Below are 27,777 nucleotides of genomic sequence, written 5' to 3'. Positions count from 1 at the left end.
AAGCGTGCAGACATATAAAAACCCTTAGAAACAAACACACACTCCACATCCGTGCCTATAATTATGTTATTCTAAATAGGTAATTATATAGTGTCTACACGACATAAAAAATGCAATTTGGTTGCATGTTCTTGTTAAATCTACAAACCTAGGGATCAAGTTGCTAGTAATCTAAAGCTGGGTTTGATTAGGCGACAATTTGGCTTCGAAGATTATATTGAATCTGTTCTTGTGGATTGAATTTTTGGATCGACCCTTACCAGAAATTCGGCAATGCTGCGCAAGTTCTTTCCGGTTTTAAGAATTACTGACTGATAGAAAATAATCAATCAAAGTGATTTCGGACATATTCATAAATGTTTATGTGAATTCTTCGTTTCGCTCTTTTCTATTATAAACATACATGGATTTTTATTTTAATGAAATAGTTATTTTTCTTGTGATTTTCATCGTTTATACGAATGGTTTGTATCGTTTTGTAGTTTTTGGTGTTGTTAATGTTTCTCTTTGATTATAAACACATTAACATGCATCGTCAGAGAATTTGGAAATTCAACTTTACGTTTCCTTATTTTATCAAAACCATTTAACACACAACGGCGAACACTTTTTAAAAAAATGTTTTATTTTTCTTCCGGCAAATATCATACAAATGGTGTCGGCATCCCACATAAGAGGGGGTGCGTTGACAGGTCGTGGGTTGGTTAATAGTAACGCAAGGGGTCGGAGAGTAACAGAGGGGTCGGAGAGTAATGGAATGTGTCGAAGAGTAATATTATGGTTTGGAGAGTAACGGAAGGGGTTGGAGGGTCACGTAAGGGGTTCGAGAGTTACTCGAATGGGTCCGACACTAACGGAATTTTTGGTAGGAGAGTAACGAAATGTGTGGGAATGAATGAGGTCCATCCAGATTAATCCGTAAGAATTTGTATGTTTGTTTCAGGTCAGGGACCAGACTGTACGGGTCAGGTGCTGGGGGAGCCTAACCCGACCACCACCGGAACTACGACTGGTCCAAACACAGGTTATTTAACAATAGGGTTGGCTTTTACTTCTTTTTGATACGAAACAAATGCCATTTCGGTGTTCTGCGCTCACACATCACAAAAATGCGGCATTGAACAAAGTAGGCTTGACTTATGCTTAAATAAAACCATCCTTTTAAACACTAATTATTATGATTAAAATTAGAACTCTTGTTATTTGACATATCTATTTGCCAGAGGCTGCCCAAGTTTAGTTTCAGTCTGACAACTCTGTCGCTCAGAAATATTTGGGCTTAAAAGCTTATAAGCTTGTGGCTGTATTTCATAAAATATATAAACTGAACATTTGCTATCAAATACTCATGCACAATATATTTTAAATATGTGTTAATAGCCTTTCATCCAAATTACAAACTAATCGACGGAGTTTATTTTACCCAAACAAAGTCAATCAAGCCCATTTAGGCGCATCAATTATTGCTCAAATATGTGTTATGTATGCATAGAATTCTCTTCCTTTACAAGCAGTGGCCCTGTATTTGAAGAAATACTAAACTTTCATTTGACACGGTGTCGTTCATAAACATCAATTCAATTTTCATTTATTGAATATTGGGACGAGTAAACATACATGTTTGTATGCAAGTGATTGAAAAAATAATAAATTCAATATTAAGTTTCAAAATCAAATGTCATGCAATTATTCTAACTATCAAACTTAAGAACTGATGTTTATCTTTACTATCGCTGCTTTATCTCAATGACATGATATTTCTGATGATTTAAGACGCTTGATTCAATGTATCAATGTAGCTCACATCATTTACAACATCGTGAATAGGTTTAACATATTTCATTCAGCATATTTTGCAACTACTAGATTGCAACATTATATGTTATTTAAGGTTTGTTCGCATTTTCTCGTGTTTATGCTGTATGAACGCAGTAGGGCAGGCGAGTCAATTACATGAAGCGCGCTAGCGCTTCTTGGCCATTTGCTCGCCTTCCCTCCTGCATGCATACAGCATAAACGCAAGAAAACATATTTTCAATACTTACATCAACATATTTTTTATTCATTACAATTAAAAATTATCAGTATCTTCTGCAGTTGAGTATGTGTTCTTAAAGAAATGTAACCGACAACATACGTTTGTAAAAGGGAATAGCTGATATTTTATAACGTCGTTTAACATTTGTTAAATGGGGTCGCGCGAATCCAGTCGGAGCGCTATATTGATATCAATACTGACGTCATAACTTTATTTGCGTGTTTTACAATACGAACGTCCAGTTTTCTCTGTACAAAGGACCAGGCGAATGTAAATATTCTATTATCTAAGTGATATATTGAACGGGTTAGAACAAATGCAGAGCTTAAAATGATCCTCGTCTCAACGTGTTTGCATCAAATGGTTCAGAATAACAATTAAAGACAATTTTTACATAAATAATACTTTGGCTATATATGATATAGAAGTGAATATCTTAACGTTCTACAGAACTTAGAACACAACCTACATTTTAAGCCTATGTCATAGCAGATAGGTAATCATCAAGTACTAGGCTAACTCATGAAGAATTACGAAGAAGTTTAAAGGTCCGCCAACTGCCACTTGTCCGATACACAATTATTTCGTCAGATTTTGCGTTGACGATGTGTCAGCCAATAAGAAAGTATTCTAAATCAGTTAGATGACCTGAATTAATATCTTAAAGATTAAGAAGGGCTTCTTCGCTGCGCTCACTTTGCAAATTACTATTCATTAATATTTTAATTCATGTCATCGCACAATTACGTAATAAAGCCTGAAATGTTACAGTTCGGACGAAGTCTTCTAGTATCTGTGTTACGATCATGCTAAGTGCATGCAATTATTTGCGGACAAAACTAGAATCGAATAGAATTCAAACGTCTGTGTCACAGCACGCATAATAGGGGTCTATGACGTCAAAGGACATTGTCCCCTCAATAAGTACATACACATAACCATCGTGGGTGTCTGAGGTCGTATTTTTCAAATATACCCCTTGTCGTTTTGTCCCCAGATAGGTCGTACGTGATGCGCGGTGCCAGCATGAAGGTGCCGTGTTGCGGGGTAATTTCGGAGTGGCGGTTCGCGACGGCCGCCGCCGGCGACCTGAGCGCCCAAGTTTTAAGGCAAGATGCCGGAAACAGCTACACGGTCATGGGGGAAAACATATACACAGGTATCAATTGTTAAAATAACATGACAAACTTAAATATATCGGTTTGTATTTGAGTGTAAATAAAATTTCGTTATGGATTATTAAAACTTAAAGAAGGACATGACCTGACACATGAAGCCTTGGACGATTACAGGTGCCGTTGCCGGAACGGCCACACGATACAGTATAGGGACAAGCGCACAAGTCTCCGTGGAACAAAACTTTGAAATCGGCTGGTTAGTTTTTACATACAAGTATATAGCTTTCCAATGATGATCAACTGTATATTCATTAAAATCAAAACTTCGGATTATTTTGAAAAAAAACAAACAATTGAAATTACGAATACTTTTTAGACTCTTTGTTGTATATGCATAAAGTGAACTGTTTTCGCTATAAAATCAAAAACTGAAACGTAACTGGATGTGCTCTTTGAAAACAAATCTGACATCACGCGTTCATGAACAAACGTTACATTCGGTCTTACAGGCGATAAATAAAACATCTTCGTTTCAGGCACTCGTCAGCAACAGATGCTGTGGCATTAGAGACGAACGCCGCCTACACGATGGGGGCCGTCAATTTTGCCGGCAAAACAGCCGAAGGCGGCACCGTAGCCTTGCCAAACACGCTCGTGAACGGGGAACGCTGGATGTTTGGAGCTGTTCTCACGAGCAGTGAGTAGAAAGGCTAATATTATATATCATTTAAACTTTTTGGATACCGACAGCAGCCACCTGATGGTCATTCGTGTTCATGGACAAGATTTGCTGGAGCATTCCTCTATAACAGCGGGCTGACGCTGGGTTAACTTATATATTAGTTTTACTAGGCTTAGCGGACCTTTCCCTCCCGTAAATGAGATTTTTGTGTTTACATTAGAGGTCGTCCCTTAAGTGTTATCATACGTAAAGACGACTAAGAAAAGTACGTGTTCTGGCCGGTATTCCAAAACCATCTTAAGCCATTTTCCTAAGGCCAAAAAAAATGTTTGTTTAGGGTAACCTTCCTAAAATTTCTAGGTAGGGTAGGTCGGGATTTTTTTTTTTTTCAAAATCTGTCGTAAGTTCAGAGTGTTTTCTTACACATGGCAGTCTTTCCTACATTACTGTCATTGCCTGACTTTGTTTTATCATATAAACAATAATTCTGATTAAAATATGCATTTATCCGCCCTTCGTAACTCTCTATTCGCTAACGAATATTTTTTTTGCTCATAAACGGAAAAAAATAGTTAGGGTCGGCGCATTTTTATAGGTAGGGTCGGGTTACCCGAAACAGACATTTTTTTTAGGCCTAAGTTAAATATCTCACTTGTCATTTGATATAATAACTTAATAATATCCGAAAATCTTTATGTTCATTGATGTTATTTAATATACATCCATTCAATTTAAATTCTCTTATATTTTTTCTTTTAATTTGACTGTGAAAATTTAAAAAAAAAATGTATAAAATCCTCGTATGGTTCGTGCAATTTAATTGTCCTATAGACGCGGTGCCACATTTCGGTACAAGCCTTCCAGCGACAAAAACAATCAGCTCCACGTCGGCGGCGGCGACGGTGGTCCACTCCCTCACCCCCACGGACGACAACCCTGACGACATCGCGGCCCTCACCGTCACCCTCAGTCCCGCCAGCACAATGTTTGATCTCGTTGGCAACGGTACGATGATTTGCTTCTTTCAATATTTTTTATCGAATGTTTTTGTTATATATCCAAGCCCGTTTGTTCAAAACTCACGTCAAGGTACCAAACATGTGGGATATCTTACACAAAGTACCTGTATATATTGGATAACTGGTGTCTTGTTCACTGAATGTACGTAACAAGTAGTGAGTTTCAAGGGAATGATGTCAAGAAAAAGGATTATGAGGTCAAGATTGCTGGTCACTTTATTCTGGATAAAGAGGGGTTTACGATTGGGTCGAGGTGTGCATATGAAGTACTGCAGGAACGTTTGCTTCCTGTTGGATATAACAAATATGAATAAACTTAAAGACACGGTGACAATGTATGTTTCAGAAAAATGAGTTTTACTAAATGTAATAAAAACACTGTAGGCGATCTCTAAACCTTAACTAACGGTCATCATTAGTTTGTGTTTAATGAGTAATTCTCACGTTTCCCAATAAATTTAGCAAAGTACTTCAACAGTCAGCGGTTATTAATCTTTATCAGGTGAAGCGGTAGATATTAAACAGTAGCTGGTCTAGTAATTGGGTAGATTTCACAATATAATGTAAATCACTAAAAAATTAAAGATTGTTGAAATGTACTTGTACGAAAAAGTTATTGAACTGCGTTGAATAAAACCATTTATGTTTTGTCTGTGCATACAAACAATATTTAACCCTTGCCTTTCTTACCACTGTGTTTGTTTACTTAAGGTCAAATCGCTGTTAAACTTTACTTCACAACTTTATCAATAAGATATCTTAACTGAATGATAAAAACTTGTTGTGCAAACAGACCGTTCATTTTTATACAAATAGCTTTCTACTCTTAACTTCTTTCTATTTTAATTGTTCTACATAATGCTTTAAGAAACATCAAAGACTTTGCGTAATATTTATATTTACCTAATTATTTAGCAAATCATTTCTTTAAATTTGTTATTTGTCCAATCATTGGGTACACGTACTTATCTATTCTTCCATTCTAACGTCTGTGTTTGAAAGCTGCACTCTTACAGATTGACAGTTTTAACATTTGTATTTGATTTGTCTCAGGGTCATCAATGCCTTTACTTTAGTCATTAAAGACAACGACCAATAGCAGTGTGTGTATACCACGTGATAAATTGCGTCATAAATGCTACGTATACAAAAGAGATTTCATACAAACCTATGGCTTTCTCCTCAATTCTATATATTATATGTGTATGTTGTAAATGTTTATTTGTTATAAAAAATAAATACTGTTTAAACCAAATGCTACGTCGGAAGGCAATTTTTTTATTAGAAAAAAGATTTTAAACAAAGATCACTTTACTATTTATTCACCATTTTAAATGAAACATAGCGCAGTCTATGCCGCTTACGGAGCCCCGCCTTCGGTCTTTTACTAGAATTTGATCGCGAGTTTAGTTTCTTAAAACACTTTGACAAACCCTTTCACAATACGGCCGTCTGACGGAGCACTGTCAAAACATTGTTTTGGAAACAGGTTTGTCGAAGTGTTCGATGAAACTAACGACCCCATCAAATTTCGGAAATAAAACAAATGCGGGACTCTTTAAGCGGCATAGACTGCCCTTTGTTTCATTTAAAATAGTTTTGTAAATGAAAAGTTATCTTTGATTTAAGTCTTCATTTTAGCCTTCCGACGCAGCATACATGACGTAATTTATCACGTGGTATACACACTGAATAGAACAAAACCTAAATGTTTCAAGATATGCAGAAAATGTCATTTTTCTTAAAGCGTTAATAACGTCATAAAAATCGTTCGTGAATATGAAAAACTGCGATCTGATCATTTGTCATCAGTCTTGTATCACTGGTTTCAAGACAACTAAAACTTGGTTCATTCCAAGACAAAAAAAGTTGTCAAAACGGTAAATCTGTGAGAGTGCAGCTTTAAGGCACAATGTGGATGATTCATTCCTTCTACATGGAATCTACGTCACTATTTTGACTATAAAAATGATCGGAATCATCAGTCGACACCCTTATGAAATTGTGACATTAATATTGTTATGATTAAAAATACAAGATACAAGAATCTTAAGACGGTTATATGATAACAAAAGCATTAGCCCGATCAGATATGTTACGATGTGTATAACAGACATACATAACAATACATAATAATGTATCGGTAACCTGGAAATAAAAGCTTTTAGTTTGTATAGGTTCCAGCTGGGTTAAAATACGTTTGTTTCAAAAATAATCAAATGGGTAAAAGAATGTGAAAATAAGATGGATAAATTAAGTAAGACTTCATTTTTAAATGTACCCCAGACAATGATAAGACTATGAGTATCTTCCATGGCCGGGAGTGTAAGATAGATTCATTCCGACCCGAGCGTAGGGTGCGGAAACGAGGTTGAACCTATCTTACTCGAGCGGCTATGGTAGATGCTTTTCCTCTCACACCTTAGTTAAATAAAGTTAAGTGTATTTTTTTTTCTTCGTATGGATATGCGATAATTCGTGGTTTTCATGGTTATGCGCGCAGTGATTCCGATTATGTTAATTGTCAAATCGGTAATTAAATAGTTCTAAGGAGAGTAAAACATTATTTCTTGAAAGGTGCGTTAAAACTGTTTTATGGTGACATTTGAAGCGAGAAATAAATAATTAACGTTCTAAATATTGCCACAAGACAATATTTCCATGATGCTACAGATGTGGCGACCATTAAAATGGAGTTCCATACGGGCATTTTATCTTCGCCCGTGGGCAAGATAGGAATTTCTAGCATGGTTAAATTATTGGATCTACTTATCTGAGGTGGGAGAAATATTTATATAAATCAAAAGCTCGTTTACATGCACCATGCAGGGGAGACAACTCTTCTTTAAATTGAATCGCATGCTACAATTAGATACTCTTTGAAGGGACTGAACTCCGTATGATGAAAATTAGCGAAAAAAAGAGAAAATTGGCGGAAACTGACACAAACTTGGTATCGATGTGTTCAATGCATTGAAACTTACTAACTGAAGTACCACATAGTTTGCAATTAATTTGTTTTTCGCATTTTTTTTGTATTTTTCCATTAAAAAAGATTACTAGTTATGTCTACCTAGTAGGATTCATTTCTTTTGCGTACTACTTACCCCGTACTGTCAGTTGTTACCGCAGGCGAGCGGTGTAAATGGTTGGCTAATAATGTGTACTTATCAGGCGGACTGAGTTCAATTTTAGCTTTCACCTGAATACTTCTTCTACGTGAAAAATTAAGTGTGAGTGTTTATGCATGGTGCCTTGAATTGGTATTTTAACATTAAATAAAATCAGAAAACTCAAATACTATCTCAGCATTTATCCCATTATACGACTTGCGAATACATTATCAATATACTCATGATCTACATGCATATTTGAGGAAATCAAAGTGAAAACCCATTCTTCTTCTACACTGGACACAACACGGAACATTCCAGTGGCGATTATGTCCCAGAGGCTGTTTGTAACTTCAATCATCTTACATCTATATAAACGTCACAAACGGCAATACATCGATGTTTTATTTCCCCAGCTTCAGGGTCATTTTCGGTGTTGGCTCACAATTCACACACGTATCTAGCAAAGTAATGAAACTATGGTACTAAGATGATTTCAATTTATTTAGTCCTTAAAGACCTAGTTTAAGCCTTCTATAAGTGACCCCCACCCCCCCCCCCCAAAAAAAAATAAAAAATAAAAAAATAAAAAATAAATAAATAAATAAATAAATAAATAAATAAATAAAAAATCGGTGTAAAGTACACAACCTCTGTGTCTTGATCTTAATCTACTTTCCTTGATCCCTCTTACCAGATCTCTAATCTGAGTATACTGCTGTGCAGTTTTGGAAGTTTCATTATAATATTGGACCTTAAGTGGCCCTAAGCCAATAAACCAATATACAGGAAATTGGCCCCTACTGTGACATCAGTGAAATTAGCAGCAGATGCACAGCAGGGTATTATCATGCCAAACACTCCTTAAACAAGGCCTTTAAATACACTAAGATCTGTATTGACATGGTCCCAAGATAGCGATGGTGAACGTGATTTATGAAGCGACCCTAACGTCACTTTGGTGAATGACGTTAGGTGTCTCACTCTTGTGTTATACAGAGGGAGTTCCGTTAAAGTCGTCAAGGTTTTGAGTTCATCGCTGGTGGTAGGGGTGAATAAGGTCTTGGAATACTTTTTATTTTCAGAAACTACAACCATTCTCGTCACAGTAGCATTCCCTTTAAAGCACATGACACACAGTGTGTGTATACCACGTGATAAGTTGCGCCATTAATGCTACGTCGGAAGGCTTTAAATGAAGACTTTAAACAAAAACAACTTTACTATTTCTTCACCATCGGTCTATTTCCAGAGTTTGATTGACAGTAAAGTTTCTTTAAAATCAAACCTTTTCACCAAACCGACGCCTAAATGAGCACTGTCAAAACGTTATATGGGGAAAATGTTTGTTGAAGTGTAAAATCAATAACCTTTAAAATCTGGTAATAAAACAAGCAGGACTTTTTAAGCGGCATAGACTTCCCTTTGTTTCATTTAAAATGATGAAGAAAAACGTTTTCTTTGTTTTTAGTCTTCATTTGAAGTAAAATGTTGCTTTCCGACGTAGCATTTATGACGTAATTTATCACGAGGTATACGCACACACAGATGCATGCAACGATCCTTTCTTTTTGCAGACGTTCAGGTATTGAGCACCCCTCTGGCCGTCGGCGAATACGACGTAGTGTTTGAAGTCGTTGATCACTGTCTCCACACAGGGACCGCAACTCTTACCGTCACGGTGGTAGAAACCGTGAGTTACTTTTCCTTGTATTTTGCTATTTCATATATCCATATAGCATGCATACATGGTAAACAACGTTATACATCATCGGGCGTCTTGTTTTGATTATGTGTGACTTTTTGAATTTTCTGCTTGCGTATATATTGCCATTCCCAAAGCCATCACTCAGGTGCCTTTCTTCATAGGCTGCACTTTAAAGTGCATATTTTCTTCATTACTTTCATACATAATCGCATTTTGCGTCTGCCAAAGATTATTCGTGTTAAATTGAACCTTAGTATCCAATGAAATGACTGAATAAATGAAGATATCGCATATTGTAAAAATGCGCGACTGAAAAAAACCCTGCATTTACAGATAAAAAAATATGAGCGTATTTTGGTGGTTTTTTTAGTGGGGATTTTGTGTAAGCTATCAATTATTATGGCTTATATTTTATCTGCACCAAAACCATATGCATTTAATTGTTTTGATCATCAAAGTCAAATGAGTTAAACATGATAATGCATTAAAATCAGAAAAAAGTATATCAAGCTTTATTTTGCGCCTTTAAGTCGCATTCATAAATATTCAAAGAAGAATAGTAGTATCCCAATAGTATGAATATAATACTGGCTAAAACATAAGTCAGAAGGTAATATTTATGACACAAATCCCCTTCCAGCAGTACTCTCAGTACTTTGATTAAAGACGTGTTGCTATATCTTAAAAAGCTGAATCGTTCTAAATTCTTAAAAAAGGTAAATGACGAACGTTTTGCACCTCAACATTTGTATAGAGAATAGGTTATATCATTTAGCCCCGCAGTTAATTAAAGTATCGGACAAATTATCATATCCAGGGCCCAATAATCACGAGCCTTCCGATAGCGGCGGTGTCACTGCGGGAGGATGCGTCCGCAAGCGTCTCCCTACACCAACTGGTCTTCACAGACGACGGGCCGCTAAGTGACGTCAGCTGCTCCATCCAGTCCACGGACCCTGCCGGCACCGTTCCGTTCACTCTGAGGTTCGCCGACAACACAGCGGGTAGGGATAATTGTGTTATTTGTATCGGTGTATTATACAGTCGAACCCCGTTGCCCCGAACTCGCAGGGAACGGCGAAAATACCTCGAGCCTCGGGGAAATCGAGCCAAGCGGGAATGGTTACCTTCAGAATAAAGAATTGGTCCTTTACATCCAGTTCAAGCCAACGAGGAAATCGGGGTTCGACTGTATAACGTTTTACAATTGTATTTTATAGTCCACTTTTTCCCTTCTCAATTATATGCGCTACCATTGGGAGGATACATTACGTTGGGTTATTTTGTAAATGTTTTTGTTCAATTTGCATCGACGGGTTTTCACTATGAAACGATGAAGAAACATGATTTCCATTATCTCTAGCCTAGTGTTCAAACTTTTAAAACATTTAAACTCTTTGAAAATATTCACCCTACTAAGTTAATTTCAAACTATTTAATCCTAAATTATACAATGGTGTTATGGATGAAAACCAATTTAAAACAAATTTCAAAGAGAACTTAAATGATAACATGCGTCATTTCAAACTACAAGGTGTACTACGGCTCATGTACTATGACGTCAAATCCTGTATTCGCTGTTTATCTTTTGTAACGATCACTATATACCGTGTGAATCTCACCCATCTTTCAGATTACACTGTGTTCTACGACCCGACCCCTGGAGCAGCCCTGAACTATGACCTCATACCCCTGTACTCGCTGTTTATCGTGTGTAACGATGGTCAGTCAGACTCTGCCGTCAAGGAGCTCCAGATCTCCATCACACCAAACGAGCCACCGGTACCAGACATACCGGGTAAGGACTCAAATAAATCATGTTTGTAGCCGCCTTTGGTAAATACATGTAGTATAAACCAAAGACGGCTACAAAATGATTTGAGTTGTGACAAAAGCTGATAGCTTATAAGATCACAATCGAGTCCGTTTCATGGGAAGAAATCGATACTGTGTCCTTTTTGACAAGTCATGAGAATGTACCCCCGTTGGGGATCGAACCCACAACCTTTTTGGTGAGGGGTGGAAACCTATACCACTAAACCACTCTCACCCTCATGCGTCTATTGTGCCACTAATCCAAAGTTAAATTGTATTCCAAATATAAAGGGTATTGGCCCTCTTCCCAGAATGTCAAGAAAGGAGGTCATGACTTCTTTACTTTTTTATATTATATATTGCACAACGATTGTGAAGGAAGCTATGATAGCTTAAACTAAGTCACTCTCGTTGGCAGGATGTTGCGCGAGAATGTGGTCTTGTGTTTTGGGGGAAACCGGAGTACCCGGTGAAAACCCACTTGTCCAGCTTGGTGACCACTAACCAAACTCACATGTGCCCAGGCCGGGATTCGAATCCGGGTCGCCTTAGTGAGAAGCGTGTGCGCAAACCACTGCGCTAACCAGACAACCTGAAGTCAGGTGACTTCTTGTTTTTGCTATGACCTCCATCCCTTAAACATGTAAGGCACGTTGGAAAATTGTTTCTATTAATTCTTTTTGATCACCATGTTAACTGGATTATACGGTATCTATGTGCTGTAGTCCGGTGCTAATGCGCCGTAGTCCAGTAGTTAATGCGCCGTAGTCTGGTAATTAATGCGCAGTAGTCAGGTACTTAATGCACCGTAGCCCGGTACCTAATGCGCCATAGACCGGTACCTAATGCGCCACAGTCCGGTACTTATGCGCCATAGTCCGGTACTTATGCGCCATAGTCCGGTACTTATGCGCCATAGTCCTGCACTTATGCGCCATAGTCCGGTACTTATGCGCCATAGTCCGGTACTTATGCGCCATGGTCCGGTACTTTTGCGCCGTAGTCCGGTACTTAATGCACCGTAGTTCGGTACCTAATGCGTCTTATAGTTAACGTGTCTAAATGATTTCAGCAAAGATAACGGTGTCGGCAGCGACCACGAACGCCGGTGACTTGGTTCACACAGTCACCGCCACGGACCCAGAAAATGACAAGATGAATTTCACTATGGACTGTGGAGGCTGCCCCTTCATCATGTTGAAGAGTAAGTACACGTTCAAAAACTCAATAGTACCCACAATAATCGCAACGGGTCCAGCATTTTTTTCACATGTGTACTTTGGTGGCTGCGCTACCCGTTCGTCATGTACCCGAGCTAGTATTTTCATTACACAAAAAGTAGTCCCTGGTACTCGCTGTAACCGTCATGTACCTTGGGAGGAACGAGCTTATCTTCACACATTTATTCTGTGGTAGCTGATTCTACGTCATTTGTCCGGATATGTTTTATCATAACACTTGAAAGTAGTCCCTGGTACCCACTGTAATCACAACGTCCCAAGGGAGGGGAAACAGCATAATTTCAAATGTGATCTATTAGGACTGGCCCATTGTCATGGACCGAGTTAGTATTTATTATTACACACAAAAGTAGTCCTTGGTACCCAGTTACCGCAGCGTACCCGATGAGAGGCGAGCTTGAGAGCGCATGTGGACTGAGGGGCTGTATCTTCAAATAAGTATATTTCATGTATTTCCGGTCCGGAAGGAAAAGTACGATCTTAGAGCACGTGCAAAAGCCTATTTCCTTTTGTGGTAACCATTGTAACTCAACGTGAACAAACATTGTAATACTCGAATAAACGCTATTTCATTTCCACACAGACGGTGAGATTCATGCCACAGAGAACCTGAATTCTCACAGGACTTCGCCGTACGTCGCTACAATAAACGTCACCGACCCGTACAACAACGTCGGACCAACCTCCATGACCATCGAAATAATTGGTACGTAATGCTGAACAACAAATGTCAGCAATATAATCCTTAATACTAATATCCTAAAATTGCTCCAATTTACCAGCTGTATTGCAGGGGGCCCAAAGTTATTTATTTATTTGTTTATCTAAGTATTTAGGTGATTTCGGATACTGTTTTGACCTGGTTACAGAATTAAAAAAAATATTCTCTGAAAACACCTAAATATTTTGACAAACCGACAATTTTTCCGCATCTAACATTTCCCTCACTTAAAATTCCGCAAAATATGTTTACGTTGGACACCCTACAGCTGGTGGATTTGTGCAATTTTACAGTTCTGTCATTCCACGCGGTGAAAAAAGTTGCGTCTATAATACGACTATTCCATCTTATATTTCATAAAAGGCAACAACTGGCATCCTTTCTAGTGCCTACAGCATAAGTTAAAACATTTCACTTAGATATCAACACCCCTCCGACGCTCGTGCAGCCGACAGAGGTACTTCCGGATTACGACCAGATCAGCGTGGCGGAGCACACCGACGAGGGAGATCCGAACCCTGTAGGCACAGTTACGTCAGTGTTCACAGCCAGTGGAAGTGACGCCGACGGCGATCCACTTGTGTATGAGATGGAGTTTGTTAACGGACAAGGAGAACAACTCTACGACTTCGATCCGGACAGTAAGTTCACAAGTTATCTCCCCTATGAAAGATACACCGAACTTTTAATAAAGATAAGACACACCATTAAATCTTTATGGAAAGCTACCAATAACATCTCCCTTGTAGTTCTTGTAACAATATACATGTATATATGTATGATCAAACAGTCTTTACAATGTCTAGTCGGAATTTATAAAAGTGCTTAAGTCATTTCTTAACTTAAGTCAATTTGCGAAACTTTGAAAAGACAATTGAAAAGTAAATTGTATGTATTTTATAATAATAAGTATGATTTTTATAATTTCATTGAAACTAATGTATTTCTGGTATTATTTAGTTATTATGTCACATGAAAAGAGAGATACTTAATTAAGAAAAAAGAGTTAATTGAGGAAAAAAAATGAGATGTTTTGTGAATTCAGTCCAAAGCCGAGAACATCTTTTTCTCATTATTCAAAATAGCTGGAGAGATATTCACCAAGGTAGACCTCGACTTTGAAGAGCTGTCACGTCAGGGTTTACTGACTACATACGTTAACATACGTACGTTTGACGGACGTGAGTACTCGGAGTACCGTCAACTCGAGATTACCGTCACCGACGTCAACGAGACGCCGACGTTCAACCAGGTCAGATACGCCATCGAGACGGTGGAAGGAGCGGTACGTTTTTGGTTTTCCGAACATTTGGAACTCCTCGGTCATTTTTCTCGAAAACAACCTCGGATGTATTCCGGTACATCAGTAGAAGTAGTCCGTATTTTTTTTAATTGTATCATTAATTAAATGTAGTGTTTTAGCTTGTATTTGTAGATCTAAGTTTAAATTGATTGCCAGTGAAGTGTTTTACTGCAAACATAATTAAGATTACTAAGAGTTACTAAGTTATTAAGTTTAACTGATAAATTAAATTACGACGCGATCTACTTGCAGCGGGCTTAAACATACCGATTTCTGAGTATGTAAACCGTCCATATACATCCGAGGTTGTTTTCGATAAAAAAAAAATGACCGAGGTTCTCCGAATGGGTTTTGAATTGATTCAATCGGAACACCTCTACCTTTTTTTTTCACGAAAACAGCTGGACGTGTATGGACCGTTTACGATGTAGGAGTTATCAACATTTTACTACACTGCAAGTAAATAGCATAGTACTTGCAATTTAAAAGTAAGGATTTTACTCTCTCGGATATTATTTTTGTATACAGTTACACTCTTCATTAACAATCAATTTGGAATGAGTAATCCATACCACACGTAAAAACAATTAATAAATATTGTATTATATACATGTTATATAATACAATAATTTTACTTCTTCTACTAAAGCACCGCATACATTAAAGGTGGTTTTCGATGCTGGACAGTGGCCGAGGTGTTCCGATTGAAATGGATTTTATTACTCTTGAAAACTTTAAACGATAATAATGTGTGAAATGTTTCATATTCAGAGTCAAACGATCAGAAAAAAACGGTTCATGTAGAAAATGTTTTATGATTTCGGAATATTTAAGACAGCATATAAAGGGATACATATGTGAAATACTACGTAGAATATAATTATGATTGTATTGGTCTAGTATTTGTGAATCTAGATAAAACACTTATACTTTCAATTGTTTATACAATTGAATCTCGCTATGTCGAAGTCGTTGGGACCTCGGGAAATACTTCGAGATAACGAACATTCGATATAACCGAAATACAGAAAGTGCTTTAATGATAAAAAAAATATCGAAAAAAATTCCACGTGGCCAGAATATCGAGATAACAGATTTCGACATATCGAGATTCGACTGCGCATATACAGACACAACCAAGGGAAATGTACGGCGGAAAAATGGCGCCTTAATATCTTAATATTAAATTGCATCTGAACTATTTCAGTCGTCTCCGTTAACGCTCGAGTGTCCCCTGTTTGACGTCACAGACGAAGATAACTACGATACACGACAGTACGACATCGACTGTGGAGGAATAGGTACGCGTGTTAGCATTTTGTCTTTTTCAATGTTATTGAACCCTCAATGAACAAGTTTGTTTGAGATGCGCTGCGTGTTACAAATTATATTTACGTCATGCATGACGTACTAGCGTGAGGTGTTTACATGTATACAAGAATTGGTAAATCCTTGATTAAAACTGTTTAAGGTTAATGATTTCAAATGTTTGGATGTCAGCGGTTAGGTCTTCTGCTTACTTACCTCGGTAATGTCCAAGTTTATGACGTGTTTTCAACAGGCGGGGAACCAAATCATTAATTCATATATGTTAAGTTGTAAATCTAAGTTGCAAAAGATCAATTCCTATCGATTGGATGGGATACCTATTGGAAGCTGATATGCGAGTCACTGGCGCCAGATTTTCAAAAAAATAATCTTACAATTCCAAACTAAAAACTATAATAACGAAAAAAAAAATTATATTTTTTTTAAATATGCACTTTGTTCTGTATATATAATATTATACTAACGCAAGAATAATTTTGAAAATCCGGTGCCACTGATGCGAGTTCATTGGTTGATTATATAAAGTTTATCGGCTGGAAATGTAAGTTATATAATCTCAAGGTTTTCATGCAAAAGATAAACACTACTGATACCTCCGGTTACTGGTAAATTTATATTCCATTCTTACTACAGGCTACTTCCACATACCGGGCACAACCAAGCTGACATGTGACGCCTTCATACAGCAGACAGCCGAGCATGATCTGGATGGATCGAACAGTAGGTTACTAACTTTAACATCGATCATAAATCAAAGCACTGAAAGTGCCGAGAGACTGAGTAATTGTATAACGGGTGACGAGACTGCTTTTAATGACGCAAGGTAATTGATAATTGCGAGATAAGGTTAAGATCAAGTGATTCTTGAATATTGAACATATTTTTTTTTGTAAGAACTGTTTACGATTGTTGTGTGTAAGAAACGTGTTTAATGCACTATTAGAGCAGCTGTGCTTATCAAGTGCCTTTCTCTTTGTATTAAAGATTTTAAGGTACATTGAATTACAACTCAAATAACTAAGTTGTAAACGAGAAGTTGCTGTCTCCATTACAATTCGCGCATCTTCCTTTGCAAAACTTCCAAAAAATGTTTCCATAACAAAATTTATTTCAGAGCAGTAACGAATGTTAACCACATAAAATCAAAATTAAATGGACACCTTATTTTCATAAAATGAACATTTCTGACCACTTCGATACTAAGACCAGTCTCGACACCAATAAAAACTCCCTGCTCTTCGAATATTTTTGAGTTTATGTAGATTTGGCTTTCTATACATGTGCCGATAAAAAATGCAATGACTTTACCTCTGTTAAGTTAAAGAAAGCACGATCAGTGAATAGTTTGATAAACATGATTATTCATGCAAACGCAAGTAATTTAAATGGTTTCTATTATTCAGGGGCTGCATTTGACGTCGTGACTTGTACCATAACAGTCTATGATAAAGAGGGGCTGTCTGCCACCACAACAGTAAACACATTGTTATTTTCCTTTACACAGATAGTTGAAATTCCCTTCCCGAATAAAAAGTGGGTTCTGTACAAAAAATCTCTAAAATTTGCTAAAATGCGTCTATTGTTATTTATTTTTATGTTGTTTTTTTAAATACATAAAATGTGTGTTTTATAAATATTTTCGTTTAGACAAGCGTTCGATCTCTCATTTGTCTTTGCCCGAAGGGACATGGCCCTTAACCTTTTGTTTCACTTGACTTAACAGTATTTGCACGGTTTCGAATGAAATGTCTTTATTAGAGAATGTTAAACGCTGTCGCCTGTATTTGTTTTTCTTCTGTGCTAATGTTGTGATATTAATGTGGTATATCCCGTCCAGTTGGAGATCACCATTCACGAGGAAGACGACAACCCTCCCGTCCTCGACAAGACGGCTTATACGTACTCCATAACGAACGACACGACGGCCGGCGCGATGTTCGGAAACGTTGACGCCACCGATATCGACGTTCTGCCGGAACACCGCCGACACACCTACACGACTGACTCCTCGTAAGTGATCCGCCATAGTTCACAGCGAAAAGTCTAAATAACATGTGGACGTCGGCGAGGCTTAAGCGGTGCTTATATATACGCCAAACGGGTTAGGGTTAGAGTTAGTTAGGTTCAGGATTATGGTTGGGGAAATAAATATCTATATTAGTAGGCGTGCCATTTTCGCCCTCTACCGGATATTATATAGACATCAGCTGTTCATGTGTGCTAACCCCAGGCGGAAGGTACTTCACTTGGGCGAAGTAAGTGTGCTGATTGTGGGCCTCTTGTTATTGGTTAAGACTTATACTTCTGATCCTTGTGCGAAACGATAGAAACTTATTGTCTGCATATGTTGATTTCATTGCGTTTTTTCCTGTTTATATACGCTTAGTCATAGCAATTTGTTGGTTTTTGTCAGATTCTTTCTCAAAAATCACTATCAAAACAAAAACCATCATTTAAATGAAAGAACCAATATTACACATATTCCAGAGAGTTCGGCATTGATGAGAATGGGGTGTTTGTTTCTAAGGTGGACTGGACTGGCGTGCTGGCCCCAACAAGCCGGACGTTCAACGTCTATGTAAAGGACGAAGCGGGTAAGGGCATGGGACAATGTGGGTAAGGCAACTATAAACTAATTGCTAGATTTTCATCTCCGCCCGCCCCCTCATTTTCCGCCGCCCCTTAAAGTGTTTTAGCTCAAATGAAAGTGTTGAACTTGGGTCTGAATTTGCGTATCGGCACGGTACGGTCCTGAAACGGCGTTTATTCATACCAGCCGGTGTCGATGTAAACATTCACATGTAAAAAAGGAGAATTGTTCCGATGGTGTTCGTGGTACGTCTTGAAACACATACTTATGTATACAGTCGAACCCCGTTGGCTCGAACTCGTTTGGCTCGAATTTCTTGTTGGCTCGAACTGATGTAAAGGACAAATTTCATTAAACTGAAGGAAAACATTACCGCTTGGCTTGAATTTTCCGAGGCTCGAGGTATTTTCGTTGGTCCCTTGGAGTTCGAGCCAACGGGGTTCGACAGTATGTATGAGAAAGAGCACGAACACAGTGATCTTAGAAAAAAAAGTTTTTAAGGTACCCTGTAATCGGGTCAAATTGCATGCAAATAATATGATAAATATAGGACCTGTCACGGGTCGTCATTTAATCCAAACGTTCCATGTTTAGCACAAACTTTTATTGTCAAAGGACTTGCCCGCAAAAATGATAAGTTATAATAAAGTTTCTTTTTAAGGCCACACGGACGTGTCGCCAGTAACGGTTACAATCACCGACGTCCCGCCAACAACCACAGCAGCAACAACGACAACGGTACTACCGGCAAACTTTAACAACATCAGCTCCTTCCTGGACGACACCGGAAACTTAGCTTGGCTCATCCCGGCCGTAATCTTGGGGGCACTCATGTTGGGGCTGCTGGGATATATGTGCTTCCGATGCTGCGCAAACCCAGCCCTCTGCGCCAGTCTATGTCGTGGACGGTATGTAATGTTTCTTGGTCAAAATATCTGCAGCTATACACGTGATAGTCATTTTTTTAAGTTGACGACATCATTCATGTTTTTTTTGAAAATGAATATCACCAGAGCTTGTCAAACAAAACTACATTCAGCAGCAACACCAACAACAACACCAACAACAACTACAACAACCATAAAAACAACTACATAAACACAAACAACAAAACAAAAAAAGTGAGCTTTATTGTTAAAAAGTAATTAAAAATTATTATGTTCATGTATATCATGTTTTACCGAAAATGAACTGGTTAAGTAGAAGTTTTAATTTGGATTCGACGAGCTAACAATGAATCGCCGTCATATGATTGTTATTGTTTACAGCTGCTTCGGCGGAGGCAAAGGATTCAGAAGAGCGCGGGCGGCTCCACGGACGGTCGTCCGTCGCGCGGCCCCGCCTACCCGCACCGTGGTCAGGCGGGTCGAGCCCGTCAAAATGGTCAGAAGGGTAGAATCAGTCCAAATGGTCAGACGGCCTGTTACACCCGTCAAAGTGGTTAAGCAACCACTTCCGGAAACGCCAAAGAAGGAGTCGTCCAGTATGTTTGACTGCTTTAAACGAAAGCCAAAGCCACCAGAAGGTTATTATTTTCAAAGACCGTTATCTCATCTTTATGACACCGAAGGCCGATTTGTCTATTTGGTATTGAAACTAAAAAAAAACCGTTAAGAATAAGTTTTCATATTTGCTAAATACATAGTAATAATAATCTTTTGAATTTGTTCTTCTATCTGTTTATTTAAATTCTTGTGACATGTGTATGCGTTAAATCTCCGTGTGTAGATTCTGTTTTACAAATGTATATGTTTAAAATGTGTTCTTGCGAATTCTATTTTCAGTTAAAACAGCTGATGGTAACCGGTCCTGGCATTTATGGAACCACACCGATTTTAAACAACAAGAGTATGTCGTTTTGTATCAAAACACATAATGACAGCTCATCTGAGCTCATTAATATATACATCTACAAACAATAATTGCATTTATGATACTCTACATGCAAATTATCTTATCACCTATACAGTGAAGAGCAATTCAACGCTCACTCAGTTACATTTTGAATGATGAAAATCTGTATGTATTACATCCAACCTGGCATGTATGGACACAGAATTGTTCGTGTATCATAAATTGTTTGCTTTGAAACAGTAGGAAAGTTATTACTCAAAGGGATGATGATGATGTTGTTGATGATGATGATGATGATGATGATGATGATGATGATGATGATGATGATGATGATGATGATGATGATGATGGTGGTGGTGGTGGTGGTGGTGGTGGTGGTGGTAATGATGAGGGTGATGGTGATGGTGGTGATGGTGGTGGTGCTGCTGCTGCTGCTGCTGCTGATGATGATGATGATGATGATGATGATGCGATATTTTTTTTATCTTTCAGCAAATGGGTTGGATAAAGGAACAGAACACATATGAGGAGGATTTACACTGCGAACATTTTAATAGTTTTTGTTTTATTGTTGAATAAAATTTCGTTCAGTAGTTATTTATTATCGACAAACAGCATGTCCAATCCGTTTTAACGCTGACGAAAGTAAACGCATTGTTTGCAATTCTTTGGAATGATAGAGTTCCATGATTCCGTAACATGTTCATGATTAGCCGATTGTCCAACCATTATTTTTCATGCATGTTTAGCGGGAAATATTTTGTACATGAATGTATCTATTATTTATTAAAACGAAGGTTTAATTGCCGAATATAAATTATGCCTAATTGTGGATTTTGTGCATACATATATGTATATATAAAAGTGTGAATATATACAAATTATTATGGAATTTCATAAGAAAAACAACTTAAACCAAAGTTCGAAGAAGAACAGAGAGGACTAGAGCGGGATTCATAAAACAGCTCAAGTCATAGTTTAATTTAAAGAAAACTATAAGTGTTTTAAGGAAAGAATGTATTTCAAAGCAAATAAACGATTATTTAAAGTTTTTCAGTTATTATATGACAAGTGTTTTTAGTAAATTAATTAAGTTGGGAAATGATTTAAACTGTCATGTATATCGCATTGAGCAATAGAGTGTTAACTTGTAACGTCACATTTGGTTATTGCAAGAAACATAATACGCCTCACTTGAGGTAGAAACAAAGAACAGGCTATTAACACTGCAACGGATTTTTAAACTAAATCATTTTTGTTTAAAATAAAAAAAATGTGAAAAAAAATATTGATTTTTTTATATGCACTTTTTACTGTATATATACATACTATACGCTAGATCTTTTATTTCCTCCAAACATGGAGGGCAAACACATAATAAATTACAAACGTTATGTGAAGGGAGATTTTTAGATGTAAAAAATAAAATCCATCGAAAGTGTAAATGGCGATTAAAATAGGAGAAAACATATGCATATAATACACTAGAATGCACCATCTTATACCAAAATAAAAAAATAGCCGATATTTTGTTGGGGCCTCCATACCGAATTTAAACTATATATATTTTAGGGTACTGTGTCTGAGGTTGCGCCCCTTCTAAAGTCAAATCCTGGATCCGCACCTATATAATAAGCTTACACGTATACAGTTACATAATATGGTTAGAATACATAATAATCATCAAACTTATCATCAGAAACAAAGCGGACAGATATCATGTCTGTGAATGCAATGTCGAAAATTGGGACTAAACTGATTTAAAGAAGAGTTTAATGACATCATTTTTACGTTGCCAAGATAGTGTCCTTGCACGCATTCTTGTGTAGCGACGACCATGCATGTTGATATTAGTTCAGGGCGTAAGATAGGTGAAATAACTGCACCTCCTGTAGAGTTAACCGATTTACTGGCCTATTACAGTTTAAAGGTAATCCAGAGCATATAGAAAAACAAGCATTGCTCTGTAAGCACAATTTTGTAAGTAATATGTTAAAACTAGGTTAAATATTCGATATGGATACGTTCAATACGTTATGCATGCGTCCAATATATTAATACTGTTGACTTGTCGATTCTTTTGCGGGGGCATATGACTACGTGTTGACAAAACTTTATTATTTCTTATACGCTAGATTTGAGATTCTCTAAAACGTCATTTTGTGACTGCACCATAAATGGCAGCAATCAGCCACCGTAGTTAAGACCTGCATCATTAGAAATTCATCAAACAGCTCGTAAATTAAACACACTGAAGATAACTCAACACAATGAATCCAAGTAGATATTTGCTGATTTCTGTGCTTTCAAGCTGCTTCATGATTGGAAGTATTGCCAAAAGTATGGTGAAAAGACAAGGTAAGTTTTTACTTTATTTCTTGCCTCTTATTTTATACATTTAAATATGTTTAATGCAGTTGTTAAACGATTAAAGATTTACTCTAAGAGACGCAAAGATCGTTGCAAGGCATAACCATCATCATCATCAGTATCATCATCATCATCATCATCATCATCATCATCATCATCATCATCATCATCATCATCATCATCATCATTATCGTCATCGTCATCATCATCGTCATCGTCATCGTCATCGTCTTCGTCATCGTCTTCGTCGTCCTCCTCCTCCTCATCATCATCGTCGTCGTCGTCATGATGATGATGATGATGATGATGATGATCATCATCATCATCATCATCATCATCATCATCACAATGCGGACGATTTTGGTAAATTATTTATGAACTTAAAATAAGTTACGTTTTGTAAAACATTTAGTTAAGAGAACAGCATATAAATGTTTCTTCTGAAATATATGTCTGATGTTTAATTTTTTCAAAGCACCAACGTTCACCAATGGTAACGAGGTAGGCATTGTCGGCGCGCATCAGATTACGGAGGCATCCGGTCTGGCGGCGAGCCGGAAACATCCTGGTACCCTGTACACACACAACGACCACGGACATCCGTCGAAAATTTACGCCATAAGGTTTCAGGAAATATATGTCATTTTTTATTTACATTCATTTGAGATAACCCTTTACAGGTTTGTTTTTTGGTACAATTATATATAAATGTATCAACATTATTACAAGTATACAATGAAGTGAGCGACATTATTAAGAACTGTTTTATTTGGCATACGATAAGCGGATACCCAGTTCCATTTCTTATCCAAGTTCATAGAAGTTGTCAAAGAATTTAAATATGCAATATATGTTAGGTTCTTATTAGCTATAAATAAGCATACACACTACTACATGTACCACAAGTTTGTTCTAAATGATCAACAAGCTATCTAACCAATATTTCTTTAAGGGGTTAAAGTTTAGGGTTCGTGAAAGTTAGAGCAAATAGAAAGAGTACAACTTATTTTTTCTTTAAGCGATAACTAAATCAATCAAGAGCAATCCTATTTGTTGAAAAAACTTGCACCAAACATATTTCCATCGATATTCAATAGAAATGATCTGGACACGAATAACAAAAAATAACTAAAACAAAATAAATATTTATACTTTATCACTTATTGTGTATGTATAAAAGTTAAAGCTATGCGAATTCCTTCCGTAGCTTGGTAGACTCGTGAATATCAAAACATAATACTTAAAATGCCAAAGCCTAAAAATTTGCACTAAACCTTCGTCCTTGTAAATAACATAATAAATACTAACAAGCTTGTGCAAAAGGGATTTTCATGTTGTCAGTTCGACGGGTGATCTGTTGGCCACCTTCGACATCACTGGGGTAACCAACAATGACTGGGAAGACATCGCACTCGGGGTTTGTGCACCAGGCAGCAGACAATACTGCATCTACGTAGGTAAGACAATGTAAATACTAGCCCAGCAACAAAAAACTTGTTGTGATCTCAGGAGATGACCAAGGTATCAAGGTTATGTTATAATAAAAATGTTAAAAACTGAATAAATTATTGAATGAATTTCTTGAATCGTTAAACTTTTGGCAGAGTTGTCGGAATTGAAATACATCTTGTAAGTGAGTGTTCGTTCATTAGCTTTGTAATGCTGTTGTACTGGTGGTTTACCATACCACAATCGGCCGAATCTAAATATAAATGACATTATCTCAGGGGATTTCGGCAACAGTGGGCATGGCGCTTTAAACAACGTGTTCCGGTTCCGGGAGCCGGACAATTTGGTTGACCAGTCCATAGTTGTATCACAGACAGACAAACTCATGTTCACGTACGATATAACCTGTACCTTGTACTAAATGTTATCCATCGTCTTACATCCCTGATATTATAACGTGTTCCGCTAGTCTTCAAAAACACATTGAAAGTAACATTTACCAACCTCATTTAGTTGACAGTCAAAAATAATTCCGTTCACTCTCATGTTCGATTTCACGTACATTCATATTTTTTTTATGTTGTTCCTACTACTTGTTTGAGCATTGCTCCTGTAGGTGGAGCGAGCCGGACGCTGAGACACTTATGGTGGACCCAGATGGAAATACATACATCATCGCCAAGGGCCACGCAGGACACAGGACCATAGCTCAGGTACGCTAGCTCCGGACGACGTTAGTATGCCACATTAGATAGGAACTTAATACATCGTATTCATAATTAATTTTAGCAATTCAATTATTTGACATTTATTTTGCATATGTTTTAATATACTCTGAACAATGTTGACACTTCAAGAAAAGAAGGTTATATCAAATTATTGATTAAATTCATACGGTATTGACACAATAAAAAAATGGTCATTCTCTGCATTAACACGGTACTCTCTTGCACTTTTACTACAACACAAGATTAGATGTCTTTCGCAGATATATTCCTATGAAGTCAAAATGTATCCCCCGGATTTCCTTCATTCACGGTTGGCCGATTTTTCCGAAAGTTTGTTTAAATCAACAGCGTTGTTAACGGCATCGTTGTTTTCTGTGAATTCGTTTCTGCGCTAGTTTACCGGATACACGCAGTATTTCTAACAATTTTTGTGACAACTGTTCCAGCAGCAATGCTGTATTGGATGTAATCTGGTCATGACCAATATTAACACAATCATCTGACATGACCATAAGTAGTACGTTAATAAAAATGATATTTTTTTTACCTTTCCGATTTATGTTCAACGAATAGCTTCCAATGTCGGCCTGGGGAGCGGGGTCACGTGTGTCCGTGACGTCATCAGCTCAGTTGAACATTGACTCCACCCAAAATGACCCAGTGGGCGGAGATATCTCGCTTGACGGGAACGCCATTCTTATCAAGGTTCGAGTATTCGTAGCGAGGTTAATCTGTAGCATTATCTACCGTGACGGGTTCACAGCTAATTATTAGACATCTCCTAACAAATATTAAAATTTCAATGGCATCTCAGAAGATTTTTTATATCAACTTGTGTGACTTGAACTTTTTCTATACTCAACCGGTGCACCTCGGCCATTTTCCTTCGAAATGGTTTACGATGTCAGAATTCTTAACATTTAACTATGCTGCAAGTATAGCGCATAGTTATTTCATTTTAGCAGTTAATCCTAAAGACTTCACTCTTAGGAATTGAATTATTATTGCAATAATTCATTTCACTGGGAATAAATTTGATCTTAGTAATAAAAATTACACGTTAAAACACTTCAAATGGATAAAGATATTATTACTAATTTTACGATCTTCTTTTACTACTGCACCGGCATACATTCGAAGGTCGTCGTAGGGCGGAAATGGCCGAGGTGTTCCGATTGTACTAAACTTGGAAAAGCTGAATACATGTAGTTTGAAGCCAAAATGTTTCCTCTCCTCATGCTCATGCGTGTGTACAGTCTCTTCAACAATCCTCGTGGCTAATAGTGTATGATATATTATTTTTATGAGAAACTGAAACACATACGACTATACATATATATATCCGTAGACACACGAGGCGATCTACTACTGGGACGCCAGCCGTAGTCATGACTACATTGCCTTGTTACAACAGCCGGGAGATAAGGTTCCATATATCCATGAACACCAGGTGAGCACTGTGATAGTTTCTTAAATTTCTTTGTACCGTTAAGTATACAATGAACTTAAAAAAGCATGCTTAGCTTTTTTTAGGAATAAGGAATATACATTTTTGGGCGGAAAGCACAGACATTTCTACAAAGTATGTAAACTATTGAAGATCCTTATACGTATTTGGGAAATATGTCAGCCAAACATCGGATTACTTACACTAAAAAGAGAGCAATGTAACAATACCCGAATATAGTACGGTGCACCCAGTATGATCTTTTTTCACCAGGGCGAGTCTGTATGTTGGGACGCCACAGACAGCGGCTACTACACCCTTGGTGAGGGAAAGAATGAACCGCTTTACCACTACGTCCGTGTATGAATACGGACATCATACGTTGCTATGAAACCATAACTACTTTCTGATGTGAATGAAGCAATAAATGATTGTTTGGTTTAAACTTGTATGTTTTACAGCGATTGTGAAACAAGTTGTAACAGCTTTATATTAATCACGCTCGTTGGCATGATTTTACGCGAGTGTGTGTTGTTGGGGAAACCAGAGTACCCGGAAAAAGCACTTATCCGGCTTGGTGACCACAAACCAAACTCATATGCGCCATGGCCGGAAATCAAACCCGGATGATCATTGGTGAGACGCTCTAACTACTGCGCTCGACAAACAATGTTAGATTTGAATGATGATACTCAACAACAGTAACTGTCACGGGAACGTGACGATTGCCCCCACATAGGTCTCGTCAGACGGATGATATATACTTGGAAAACAAACGTCGATTTAAAAAACAACAACAATATATCCCATTATTTCATCAGATCATTGACCTTGAGATTAGTTATGAGAGCTAAACGTTTATACGCGACATGTCGTTCATGTTATCTACACTTTGTGTCAATAAAACACGTATTGACAACGTTATGACTGAACCATAACGTATTGCTTTTTACCATTCCGTACAATATTGATCTCCAGGCGTGACCCTGGCCATTGTACGAAGTTATCTCAACACGTTTTGGCTACAGAAACCAAGACCTTCCCGGCTGAACTAAGTTGTGACTGTCATATGACCTTATACAGATCTTGTCCAGGTAAACATTGATTGACACTGATCCTCTGGCCAAGTTTCAGATTTGGTCAAACATGTGGTCTGAATGATGACTGTACATAGTTACATGCACGATGTCTTTATGAACTGACCTAGTACCACGCTTTTGTTTTCCACATTTCCAACTATTGAATTCTTCAT

At 37.5% G+C, this 27,777-nt stretch overlaps 2 protein-coding genes across 2 annotated transcripts; both read left to right on the top strand.

The window, feature by feature from the left end:
• The first annotated feature begins 291 nt into the window (after positions 1-291).
• LOC128206380 (protocadherin Fat 3-like) lies at positions 292-21,124 on the top strand. The gene is made up of 22 exons (XM_052908779.1): positions 292-464; positions 944-1,024; positions 3,036-3,197; positions 3,331-3,412; positions 3,693-3,853; positions 4,670-4,843; positions 9,548-9,663; positions 10,496-10,682; positions 11,312-11,476; positions 12,566-12,697; positions 13,318-13,440; positions 13,875-14,096; positions 14,541-14,740; positions 15,966-16,059; positions 16,721-16,807; positions 17,491-17,561; positions 17,925-18,097; positions 18,575-18,681; positions 19,339-19,585; positions 19,946-20,202; positions 20,462-20,525; positions 21,024-21,124. The coding sequence occupies exons 1-22, from the start codon at positions 404-406 to the stop codon at positions 21,037-21,039; spliced, it is 2,982 nt and encodes a 993-aa protein (XP_052764739.1). The 5' UTR covers positions 292-403; the 3' UTR covers positions 21,040-21,124.
• A 1,421-nt stretch (positions 21,125-22,545) lies between these two features.
• Positions 22,546-26,970, top strand: LOC128206847 (uncharacterized). The gene is made up of 8 exons (XM_052909542.1): positions 22,546-22,889; positions 23,377-23,524; positions 24,243-24,358; positions 24,629-24,743; positions 24,967-25,063; positions 25,652-25,783; positions 26,427-26,528; positions 26,799-26,970. The coding sequence occupies exons 1-8, from the start codon at positions 22,802-22,804 to the stop codon at positions 26,889-26,891; spliced, it is 891 nt and encodes a 296-aa protein (XP_052765502.1). The 5' UTR covers positions 22,546-22,801; the 3' UTR covers positions 26,892-26,970.
• Positions 26,971-27,777: the final 807 nt, after the last annotated feature.

Source organism: Mya arenaria, chromosome 10, assembly GCF_026914265.1.
Source record: "Mya arenaria isolate MELC-2E11 chromosome 10, ASM2691426v1".
Taxonomy (NCBI): Eukaryota; Metazoa; Mollusca; class Bivalvia; order Myida; family Myidae; genus Mya; species Mya arenaria.
This window is presented reverse-complemented; position numbering and strand designations above follow the sequence as displayed.

Coding starts and splice junctions, on each gene's coding strand:
- LOC128206380 (XM_052908779.1), top strand. CDS start 404: ATGGATTTTTATTTTAATGAAATAGTTATTTTTCTTGTGATTTTCATC. Junction 12,698..13,317: donor CCCCTTCATCATGTTGAAGA/GTAAGTACACGT, acceptor ATTTCCACACAG/ACGGTGAGATTCATGCCACA. Junction 18,098..18,574: donor ACCTACACGACTGACTCCTC/GTAAGTGATCCG, acceptor CACATATTCCAG/AGAGTTCGGCATTGATGAGA.
- LOC128206847 (XM_052909542.1), top strand. CDS start 22,802: ATGAATCCAAGTAGATATTTGCTGATTTCTGTGCTTTCAAGCTGCTTC. Junction 22,890..23,376: donor AAGTATGGTGAAAAGACAAG/GTAAGTTTTTAC, acceptor ATTTTTTCAAAG/CACCAACGTTCACCAATGGT. Junction 25,064..25,651: donor GACACAGGACCATAGCTCAG/GTACGCTAGCTC, acceptor TTCAACGAATAG/CTTCCAATGTCGGCCTGGGG.